Source organism: Malus domestica, chromosome 04, assembly GCF_042453785.1.
Source record: "Malus domestica chromosome 04, GDT2T_hap1".
NCBI lineage: Eukaryota > Viridiplantae > Streptophyta > Magnoliopsida > Rosales > Rosaceae > Malus > Malus domestica.
The window spans coordinates 30,243,283-30,255,547 of NC_091664.1; the positions used below are offsets into that span (position 1 = coordinate 30,243,283).

General features: G+C 41.0%; 1 protein-coding gene across 1 annotated transcript; it reads right to left on the bottom strand.

Annotated features, from left to right (window-relative positions):
• Positions 1-280: 280 nt before the first annotated feature.
• On the bottom strand, positions 281-661 carry LOC139195106 (uncharacterized mitochondrial protein AtMg00310-like). Its single transcript, XM_070820300.1, has one exon. The coding sequence runs from the start codon at positions 659-661 to the stop codon at positions 281-283; it is 381 nt and encodes a 126-aa protein (XP_070676401.1).
• Positions 662-12,265: the final 11,604 nt, after the last annotated feature.

Here is a 12,265-nt window from a genome sequence, read left to right on the forward strand (position 1 = left end):
TGTACCCAGTTTTAACTGAATAGATCCCATTGGTAGCATACTGCCACACCAGTCTATCATCAATGCCATCATGGCTGAGTGGAATACTTAAGATCGGTAATACATCTTCTCGCTGAAACCCGATCCCGATCGAGTCCGTTCTCCAAGAATTAGTAACTGGGTCGATCAGATCACAAACCATGGTTCCTTCGAGATTTGGCTTCGGATTGACTTTAAAGGTTGAGGGTTTAGGGAACCACAGGTCCTTCCTGATGTTAATGCTTTTCCCATTTCCCACCCGTTATCTAAGACCAAGGTTTAACACTGTCCGAGCTTCAAAGAGACCTTTCCATCCCCATGAGGTGTTCTTCCCTTTAGGAGCTTCTCCAAAGGTTTTCCCCGGGAAGTATTTATCTCTCAAAACCGAAGCAAGGATGGACATAGGATTTAGGGTGATTCGCCATCCAATCTTGGCAAGAAGAGCAAGGTTGACACATTGGATATCCTTGAATCCCATTCCACCAGCCTTTTTCTGTTTCATGAGACGATCCCAGGAGATCCAGTGTATGCCCTTACGTTGTTCATTACCGCGCCACCAGTAATTTCGAATAGCTCTTTCAACATCCCGACACACGTCAATGGGGAGTCTAAAACAACTCATAGCAAAGTTAGGCAAGGCCATAGCAACTGATTTCACAAGGATCTCCTTTCCCGCCTAGGACAGGTACTGCTCAGCCCAACCTGACATTCGAGCTTCGATCTTATCCCGGATTTCGGCAAAGACAGCTTTTTTTGAGTGTCCAAAATCGGCCTACAGGCCTAGATATTTCCCAAATCCCTGTTTGCTTTGAATACCAAGGGAGTTCACGATTTTGGCTTTCCTACATTTCGGGGTATTAGCACCGAAAAAGACCGAACTTTTGGCCAGATTAATCACTTGACCAGAGCCCCGAGCATACGTCTGAAGTACTGCCACTATACTTTCCGCCTCATCCACTGAAGCGTTTCCAAAAATCACGGAGTCATCCGTAAAAAAGAGATGCGTTAACGGTACACCAGTAGGGGATAACTTAAAACCGTGGAGGGCACCCCTTTCCAGGCTTCTCCTGATTAACATTGAGAACCCTTCAGTACAAAGAATGAACAATAATGGGGATAGGGGATCACCTTGTCTGATACTCTCATGGCATCCATCTCGATGATCTCTCCCTCTCTTCCCACAGACGGCGCCAAATGTTGATGCACAAAATCAGCGAAGACTTTGGTACAACAGAAAGTGTCAGGTTTTGTGACCTTCGCTTGGTTGCTTCGGTCACTAGTGAAGATAAGTACGTAAATGAATAGAGACAGAGAAGCAAACACAGGATGTACGTGGTTCACCCAGATTGGCTACGTCCACGGAGTAGAGGAGTTCTTATTAGTAGTGAAGGGCTTACACAAGTACAAAGGATCAAGCTCTCAATTTAGTGAGTTCTTGTGAATGATTTAACACAAATGGCATTAGGCAATATTGTGGGGGGATGACCCCTATTTATAGAAAAACTTGTAGCTTTGTCACATTGACATGTGTCATGTTATGATTGGTTCTTGATGTTGACACGTGCTGCGCTCTGATTGGCTTCTAATCTTGACACGTGTCGAGTAGTGATTGGCCTCCTGGTCGGAGGGGAACTCTTCTGGGTCCTTGACAGTATAGCGTTGGCCGGTGCTCGGTAGTTTCGGGATTGGTCAAGTATGGTACAAACACGGTAGATATGCATTCCTTAATCCAGCTGCAGAAGAAAGGCGCAAAACCCAGGCTAACCATCATACCCAAGAGGAAATCTCATTCAACCCGGTCGTATGCCATGGCCATATCAAGCTTGATAGCCATTCCATGTTGGTATCCTTTTTTCTGGTGGAGTAAGGAGTGGAGGACTTTGTGCACCACTAGGATATTGTCTTGGATTTGCTTCCCTGCCATGAAGGCATATTGGTTCTCCCCAATCACTTTCGGCATCACCTTCTTAAGCCTATTAGTGAGAACCTTGGCAATAATCTTGTAGATGACATTACATAATGCAATAGGCCTATATTGCGTCATATTTTTTGGGCACTTCACCTTCGGAATAAGCACTACGTTGGTATGGTTGAGTTTGCGAAGCAGGGTTCCCGAGTGCCAGAAGGCTTTAACAATCTTGACTACGTCCAGCCCGACCGTGTCCCAGTGGTCTTGGTAAAAGCAGCCAGAAAAACCATCAGGTCCCGGAGATCTCGTAGGAGGAATTTGATATGCAGCCTCCATAATTTCACATTCAGAGACCATAGCAGTTAACCCACGGTTGTCCTCATGGGAGAGCCGACACTCCATGCAACTCTGAACTTCCTCCACAAGATTAGGCTTACAAGACTGAAATAGTTCAGTAAAGTAATCAATAGCCGTATTACCGATCCCTTCAACATTTTCCTGCCAGATCCCCCGGGCAAAATTTGATGTGAGAATTACTTGACACACAAATTAAACCCTCTTTTTGACAATTGTAGTATAGATGTAAGTAGGGTATCGTTCTAGGCCGGGGATTAGGAGGGATTGCTAATCTATTCTAAATTAATTTAAAAATATTAAACAAGACTCAAGGACACAAAACTAGGCTAAAAACTCTAATAACTCGAAACACACTTAGAATGACTCAAAATAATGAAAACAATCAAATTAGACACTAGGAACTGAAATGGACGGAAATTGAATTAAAAGACTAACAACAATGAAAACTAACTAAATAATATAATTTAATAATGGGGGGGGGTTTGGTTTTGACGAGAAGTAAATTAAACTTAAATAAATTACAGAATTGACAAAAGCATGAAATTAAGGTGAAATGATAGGTGATGGACTAGCTAGAGGGTTCTTCTCCACACATGACACATATGCAACCTAAATTGATTTTCAGTTGTTCTTTCAATAAATTGTAAATCTCAATACTTCAGATTAACCGTGAACAGCACTTTTTTAATCTTCAAGTTTTCCTTAAGTTATTGAATTGGACGGAAAAACGCATACAACAATTCAAAACATTCTTCAAAAGTCCCCTACGTGAAAAGCACAATAGAGATACAATCAAAGATCATTAAACTTTGTGAAAACTATAAGCATTGACGAGGCATTCGTAACTATGATTTGCATGAAACTTATGCCAAGAATTTACTTAACGTGATTGTGACTAGCAACCTTCACTACTTGTGAATATAAGTTCATAACGATCAGGTGAAATTCACTTATATTCTAGCATCAAATTCATGCATGTAAATTAAGTATGCATTCTTAATCGACATACAAAAATAAGTTATCAATCAAGCAGTTAAGCAAATTAAATCACAACTCAGAAATCACAACTGAAGGTAATCAATTCATATTACAAATATATTCATGGCTTTGAATTCCCCCCTAGCCAAGGGGGGTTTAGTTCCTCATACTTGCAAAACAAAGATACATAAAATTAGACATTGAAATCAAAGATAGAAAACACCTAGAAACGCTCCAACACTCCCAAGGCTTGGGCTTAGGCACGGCACAAGATGTTCCTTCTCCTTCCTTACTTGCAAGCTACGGCACTAGAGGTTTTGGACGGTTTTGGGTGGTTTTTATGGTGTAGAATGGATGGGGAATGGTATGGAAAGGTTTAGGATTGATGGGTGGTGTGGCTAGGGGTGGTTTTTGGCTAAATTTGGAGAGAAAATCTGTTATGACTTTGATGAATATGGAAGGTGTTATTTATAGGCTTGAGATAGGACCACTCCATTTCCTTTGCATGTGAGCTTGTGTGGGTGTGTGTTGGCATGTTTCCCCTTTACATTTACACACACATGCTTCATCATTTCAACCACAAAACACACACATTTTCTGCCATGTTTTTCCCTTTACATTTACACACACATGCTTCATCATTTCAACCACAAAACACACACAATTCCTTCACCTTTGCCATGAGTTTTGTATGTGTATGCTTCAATGTTCTTCTCTTTGCCATGTGTTTGCTTTCTTTGCCATGTGTTTGCTTTCTTTGCCATGTGTTTGCTGCCATGTTTTCCCCTTTACATTTACACACACATGCTTCATCATTTCAATCACAAAACACACACAATTCCTTCACCTTTGCCATGAGTTTTGTCTTCACTTTGCATGTGGGCTTCTTTGCATGTGTTTTCTCCCTCTCTTGCCTTGAGTTTGCATGTGGGCTTCTTTGCATGTGTTTATCCTTGCAATTACACACACACACTTGCACACACAAAAGCCCAAAACGTCCATCCTCATGTCTCCATGTTTGCACCATCCAATCTTAGCCCAAAAATGCTCCAAAATGCTCCAAAATGCATCTTCTTGCATCCTTGGCCCATAGAACCTACAAACACACAAAAATGGCTTAAACTACTAACATAACTAAGAACTAAGAACATAAATGCACGAAAACAAACATACTAAGTCGCATAAATATGCTCCTATCAGCGTCCTCTATCCCTCGGATCATATTAAAACGTCGCCTTTTTAGCGTTTGAGCATGGAAGAACTTGGTGTTCTTATCGCCCTCGCGAAGCCATTGATTCCTAGATTTTACTTTCCAGTAAGCCTCCTCCTTCTGATGAGCAACAATGAGCTCCTTCTCTTTTTGCTTAACATCCTTTGAGGTAAACTCATTAGAGTTGTAGGCCGCCCTTATCTCATTCTTCAGTTGCTGAATTAGTTTCAACGAATTCCTTCCTCTTCCTTTGTACCAGACTTTTAATTTTCTTCTAAGATGTTTCAGTTTTTCCAAAAACGGTACGCATGTGAGCCATTAATCTTAACTCTCCAATCTTCCCCGACCAAATTACGGCACTCCTCCGACTTGCTCCAACGCCCATCGAACGAGAATTGCCTTCCCATCCACTTCGGACCTTTATCGGTCGAGAGGAGCAAAAGGGCGTGATCAGATCCTTCCAAGATCACATGCTTAATTTTTGTGTTGGGGTACATTTCATACCATCCTAAATTCGCCAGCCCATGGTCAAGGCGTTGCTGAATAGGCAGAGACTCTCTGTTATTTCTCCAGGTGAAGGGGTAACCTTCATAACCCAAATCCATGAGTTCGTCTCAAGCCACAAAATCTCTAAAGTCACGTAGACTAGCAGCCGGTCTGTAATTTCCTCCCTCCTTCTCTTCATTACAGAGGATATCATTGAAGTCTCCTAGGAGGAGGCAGCGGTCCCTTTCTTGGGCAATACGCTTTGATAATTCTTGCCATTGCACCATTCTCTTCTTTTCATCCGTACTAGCGTAAATAGCGAATAGTCTCCAGCTGCAGTTCATCTTTTCATCCCACAGTTTGAGTTCCACCAAAAAGTCCTCCGATTTCATTAACACCACCGGGGTCTCATCTCTCCAGAAAACACATAAGCCACCTTCAATGCCCCGAGGCTTCACAGCGAACCAGTGTTCCATACCCAATCTCCTTTTCAGATGGACAAAACTCCTACTTTTATTCTTAGTTTCCAGCAGAATAACCATGTCAGGGGTGTGAAGCCGGTTCTGCTCCAGCAAGTTGTCGACTGTCAGGTCACCCCCGATACCCTGACAGTTCCACGTGATTATCTTCATGGATGCGTGGGGGACCCCTTACGGCTGGTCTCCTCCGCCTCTTTAAAGAAACAACCTTTCCTTGGTCTGGTAGCTAGTGGCTCCTCTAGAGTAGTAGTCGATGAAAGCGCCATTTCCTGAATGTTGCGTTTTCTCCCTTTCTGTTCCTTCATTATTGCCTGAATTATAGGAACCAGTTGAAATGGGTCATCCTCCGTACTCATTCCATTCGCAACAGTGCCATCTACACTCACCAGCCTTTCAGCCTCCTCTCCGTTGTCTAAAATTCCATCACCATTTCCATCAATATTGAGTGGTTCACTATTCAAGTCGAAACTCTGACCTGTTGCAGATGACGCACCCGTCAGGTTTCCATGGATCTCCTGTTCAGGGATTTCATGGAGAATAACGTGTTCCGCGCCTTCCGCAATCACTCCTCCTGGTCCAATTAGTCCTGCATCGAAAGCAATTTCTCTGGCCTTTCTTAAATCTTCTTCCTCCTAACGTTGGTGACGGATTTTGTCAGCTAGGTTAAGTCTCCCTTTATTCAGGCTACTTGAAGACCAGCGAGGTTTGTTTGGGGATATGGCAGTGTCAGCCTCTTCCACATTGACCGTGTCAGTATAATCACTCCCACTGAACGATCGCGAGGCCCCCAGTTGTGAGTGACTGCCCATACCCGAAGCTGTGGATGACCGGCCCGATCGTTTTCCTCCATCTTGTTCCTCACTGCGATCATCTTTCCATCTTCCAGAATCCATGCGTCCTCCACTAGACCCTCGAGGAGTCCTAGTACTGCCCCCCGCGCCTAATGTTTTACCCCTCAGATCCGTAAGAGCGTCCAATCCCTTAAACGCAAACCCCTCCCCCAAATCCTCAGAGGTTTCCCCTGCAATCTTCCCTAGATCCTGGGAACCTTTGCACACTCGAGTAGCATGTCCCAATAGACCACAAATGAGGCAGTATTTAGGAAGCCCTTCGTATTTAAAATCAACCCACATTCTGCCTTCATCAGGGAAATTAACGAAAGTACCTCGCATAAGGGGTTCACGGACATTGAAATTAATTTTTACTCGAAGAAATCTTCCGATGCAGTCTCTACTACCAGATTTATCCACCGATTTGACCGTCCCCATTAGGCCTCCGATGGATTCCGCCACCGCTTGAGTCATGCTTAGAACAGGAACATTGTGAATCTGCACCCAGAACATTCCTAAGGAGAGAGGAGCCCATCTGTTGAGACCATTGTCCGTCCGATCCGCAACCATAACTAGATCGTTTTTAAAGTGCCAAGGATGATCTGCATCCACAACTCGTTGTAGATCCCTTTGACCTGCAAATCTCGTCAGAAATCTCCGGTCACCAATGTCCCTGATAGAAACTCCTTCCCTCCCCCGCCACAGAGACATGAAACAATCTATGAAAGCTTCCCCATTTACCTCTTTAGAGGTGAGCACTTCTGCAATCAGAGTGTATTGGAGTCCCACTAAAGCACCCTCTACATCCTTCCTCTGAATGCTTATTCCGCCGAGCTCTTTCTCGGACAGTTTCAGCTTTGACCCAAAGCGAGAGCCCAGATCCTCCAGGTCCTTCTTGGGTTTATCCTCGCCCATTATCAGACCTACCCCTCCTTTCAAAAGAAATGGGCGATCCCCAACCAAGAGTCCAGATCCTGAACACCAAAGACTATAAGCACCCCCCAGATCTAAACCCCACCAACCCCCTGATAACCCTAGACCCAGCCAGAAATCCCTAAAATCTCACTCCCAAACCGCCTGAACTCTCCTCCCACCTGCTCACCGAACAAGGATACCGAGATTCGCCGACCCAGCACGAGATGGAACAGAGCCTAGACAGGTGAAACCCTCCAGAGGTCTCCGCCAACCCCCTGAAAACCATAGACCCAGCCAAAGAATCCCTAAATTCACACTTCCAAACCGCCTGAACTCTCCTCCCACCTGCTCACCTAACAAGGATACCGAGATTTATCAACCCAGCACGAGATGGAACAGAGCCTAGACAGGCGAAACCCTTCCAGAGGTCTAGACGGAAACCCTCCGGTGGTTTAGACGAAACCCTCATTTCGAGGAACTCAGAACCTGTTGGAATTTATTAGGTTTATTTAGGAAATTAATTAGAGATTTGATTTGATTTTGTAGTAGGGTATTTTTGGCATTTACGCATTAGGGTTTCTTAGGTTTATTGCTCTATAAATAGAGCTTGTAATTTAGTTTGAGAGTAAGTTAGCCATAATGTAGTCTCTTAGGGTTTTGTAGCCGTTTCGGCATTCTCGTTCTTTTAATAATATTCATATTATTTGTTAGTCTTGTTCGTTGCGCACTCTGATATTCAACTTGGTATCAGAGCAGGTTTCATCCTTCGGGATTTAATCTGCTTTGGGTTGGTATCCGTTTGCTTGTGTCCGTTGTCGTCCGTATTCGTCTTTGATCACCTGCTTGTTTGACGAAGCCTAGACCCGAGAACCACAAACTCGGATCGAGTTCGTCTTCGCCTTGGATCACCTGCAGTCCGCTCAGCACCACCATTTCCGCTGCTACATCCACCCGTTCACCGTACCCGTACCCACTCGTACGAGTTAGATTTGTCACAACCCTATGAAGTCCCTTTTTGCAGTTTGATTTTGCACTAGAAGTTTTTTGTTTGCTGCAATTGGTTGCAAGCCTCGTTTGCTGCAATTAGTTTTGCATGAATTGAAGAAAGGCAGAGAGAAGGAAGGAAAAAAAATGAAAAAAGGGGAGTAAAAAAAATAAAAAATAAAAAAATGGTTGATTGTTTGAGGCTTAGGCCCATACAGGCAAGAAAGAAATATGGTCTGTTTGGTTGGGTTTTTTTATTGTTTGTTCGGAAGTTGGAATTTGCATTGGCATTGGTATTGGCATTGACATCGGCATTGGTATTGGCATTGGCAACGATATTGGCACTGGCATTGGAATCTTACATTGGCACTGGCACTGGCATTGGAATCTTGCACTGGCATTGGCATGGAAATCTTGCACTGGCATTGGAACCTTGCACTGGCACTGGCATTGAAATCTTGCACTTGCACCGATGGAATTTCGTATTGAAATTGGCATCGGAAGTTAGCATAACAAAGCTTGCATCCACATCGTCTGTTGGCAAACTCATGTCGTATACCGCCATGAGTTTGACGGGGGGTGTTGGAATTTATTAGGTTTATTTAGGAAATTAATTAGAGATTTGATTTGATTTTGTAGTAGGGTATTTTTGGCATTTACGCATTAGGGTTTCTTAGGTTTATTGCTCTATAAATAGAGCTTGTAATTTAGTTTGAGAGTAAGTTAGCCATAATGTAGTCTCTTAGGGTTTTGTAGCCGTTTCGGCATTCTCGTTCTTTTAATAATATTCATATCATTTGTTAGTCTTGTTCGTTGCACACTCTGATATTCAACTCGAGACTAACAAAATAATAGAAATATTATTAAACAACCGAGAATGCTGGAACGGCTACAAAACCTTAAGAGACTACATTGTGAATAACTTATTATCTAATGAATAACAAAGCACTCTATTTATAATAAACTAACCCTAAACCCTAATGCTAACGGGCTAAGGCTAGAAAACCAAACATTAAAGTAAACCTAAATACTAATATTTTCCAACATCTCCCGTCAAACTCATGGCGGTACACGACATGAGTTTGCCAACAAGCAGATGTGGATGCAAGCCTCCAAATTCCGATGTTGATGCCGATGCCAATACCGATGCCGATGCCGATGCTAATTCCAATGCCGATATCAATGGCAATACCGATTTCCGAACAAACAAAAAAACAAAAAATCCAACCTTTTTTTTTTCTCTTTTGGCCGCGTGGGCCTAAAAAACCAAACCTTTTTTTTTTCACTTCTGCTTTCTTCATGCAGCAACCAAGTCGAGGATGGTGGGTGGACGGTTCTGCAGATCCAAATGGGGTAAGCGTAGCGGAGATGATGGCAGATTCAACCTTTTTTTTTTTTTTTTTAACAAACTAGACCAACGACAATCTAAACAAGGAACAAGACGAACAAAACAAACTGATACGAATCAAGGGCAGATTAAATCCCCATATGTACATACTTTGACTCTGTACTTTATTTTCTCAGGATTCCACTCGGCCTTTCTGGTGATAAATATTATTTTATCTCCTGTCAGGATCCCTGAAAGTATGTTTCCTCGAAAATGACGTGATGGAATTACACCAGAAAGTATGTTTGGCCTGATTAGCGTTTGCTAATATATATTTTATTAGCCCAGTAATCGCCAATGACGTGATGGAATTACACCAGAATTTATATATTTATACAACGTACAACTTTCGAAGCACAAGATCATTATCTTAATCAAGAATATCTGGTCTGGTTTCTCATCTGCAAATACGAATTAAATAAAACTTAAAGTAATTAATTAATAAAACACAGTATTTAAGAATAAGATTCGTGCACAGTTGTGTGCGGTTAAGAGTACGTAAACAGACCAGGTCCAAAAACATCATCGTTTTAAGAGTATCTGCAAATCTGCAATGTTGTTTCTTTAAAGATATAAAAGAGTATATTTACAGAAAAATAAAAATAAAAGAAGAAAATTGAAAGAGTATCAAATTCAAAGGAGAGTACTGCTGTTTGCTGCTGTAAATATTGATTCCCTTATATCAAACCCTAGCTAAAAGCTGTCATTGCCACTTTCTTTAATTTGATATTTTCCTCATCTTAATTTACTATGAGGAGAAAATCATCAAATCCTGCTTTTCATTCTGTTTTCTTTAGTGTAAATATTGATTCCTTTATATCAAACCCTAGCTAAAAGACAGACCAGGTGCATGCATTCAAGCATCACAATTGACTTCCGATGCAATATGTTCAAGGCAAACTGTACCGGGATGATTTTTTTTTCTTTTGTTGGAGTATTTTAGGATGAATATGGATGCTTACTTAAACACTAGTCGGTGCCATATTTATGGGTGCGACACACAATAACACTTCCTAGCAACACACATTTTATTATTAGAACTCTACTATAATTAATTTAAGTTGTTAGATATTTGTGTCGACACTAATCTGTAGGTACTCAAACACATGTTGGCTAGTTTTGCAAAATGAAGAATGATAACAACCATGACATGACTCACTCACATACAAGTGGCCGAGTTTGTAATAGGAGTAATGCTGGACCAATTTGTTAGACCAAATTTACAAATGATGTGATGTGTTACTAATATGAAATAATTATGTTAATTCACACTTAAGTAGTAATTCAATTATCAACAACCACCAGTGGTGGATCCAGAATTTGAACCTTAGGTGGTCCCAATGTTAAATACAAGTTTTTTAGATAGGAACTAGAGCATAAGTGCGCAAAAAAAAAATCAGTTTATTTACTTGGTGGGTTTGTTGTGCACGTGTCAACAGAAATCAACATATGCCAAAATAATCTGATGAGTGATATAGAGAGAACTTGTTGAGTGTTGTTAACGCAACATGTCGAGATATGCCTAGTATGCATTACATTAAACATTTAGTAGGCACAAAAAGAACTCATACCAAACATTTAGATAATCGTGGAAAATACTTTCACATGTATATTCTCTGGGATTGGGTGGTCCTGGGACCACCTTGGTCTCTATTTTTATCCGTCCGTAACAATCACGTCATCTGATATACAAAACATGTTTAAATAAATAATCTTCTTAGCATTACTCTTATAATAAAAGTCGAATTTGAGTTTTGAGTTTATGTTGCAATGGAAACCCCCTAATTTATATTTTTACGTTATTTAAGATTTGAGTCTTTTAGTATTAGAGAACGTTTAACTCATAGAGATCACATAAATTTCTAGTATTAGCATTGGAAACGGCAAGTATAACAACTCATATAATCACATGATCTTAGTCATTGATATTGATCCTCTATTATTTTATTTTTGTTCATACATTATCTATATATGCACATTCACCCGTTCTAAGTCATGCATGCAATCGTTTTAAACAATTTCGATGATACTCTCGTTGCATTGTTCTCCTCCCCATAAGCCTTGAGTGGCTGAGAATCCTTAAAGGCTAGTTGTTTACTAAAGTAATCATTTAACCAAGTCACCAACCATTTGTTTAGAATTGAAGTGGTGGGAGTCGAAGCACATAGAAGAGGGTGCCAAATTATATGACTAGGTTTTGCAGTCAAAACGACAGCTAAGCTGCTGCTAGAGTACTGTTCAATATGACATGCACAGTTCCACATGTCTGTAATTTTTTAGCTTGAAATGTCGCACCACATTCCCATTTTCGCACAGCAATCCCATGTCCATTGGGCCCTAGCCCAAGGAGAGATTTTTTTAACGGGATTTTGTTACGCGATGTTAGTATTTTACATGTTATAATATAAATAGATGACATAATCGTAATAAGGATAATGTAATTGTATTAGAACAAAGGTGAATAACAGTTAATATGCTATGAAACTATAGTATTAATAAAATGGTGAACTGCCAATTTAGTCCCTGAATTATCATCATAGTGAAAATTAGGTCTCTAAACTATTTTTTTCAGAAAAATCAGTCATTGAATTATAAAAATCTGCCAATTACATCTCTAATATTATATTCGAAGCTACTATATTCAATATTATGTCAATTTAAATCACGTTACTTGCATGTGATACACATTTGAGGGTAAATTAATAGTTTTTC

What these genes read in the sequence shown, in the direction of transcription:
- LOC139195106 (XM_070820300.1), bottom strand. Translation starts at nt 661, where the DNA reads ATGGCCTTGCCTAACTTTGCTATGAGTTGTTTTAGACTCCCCATTGAC.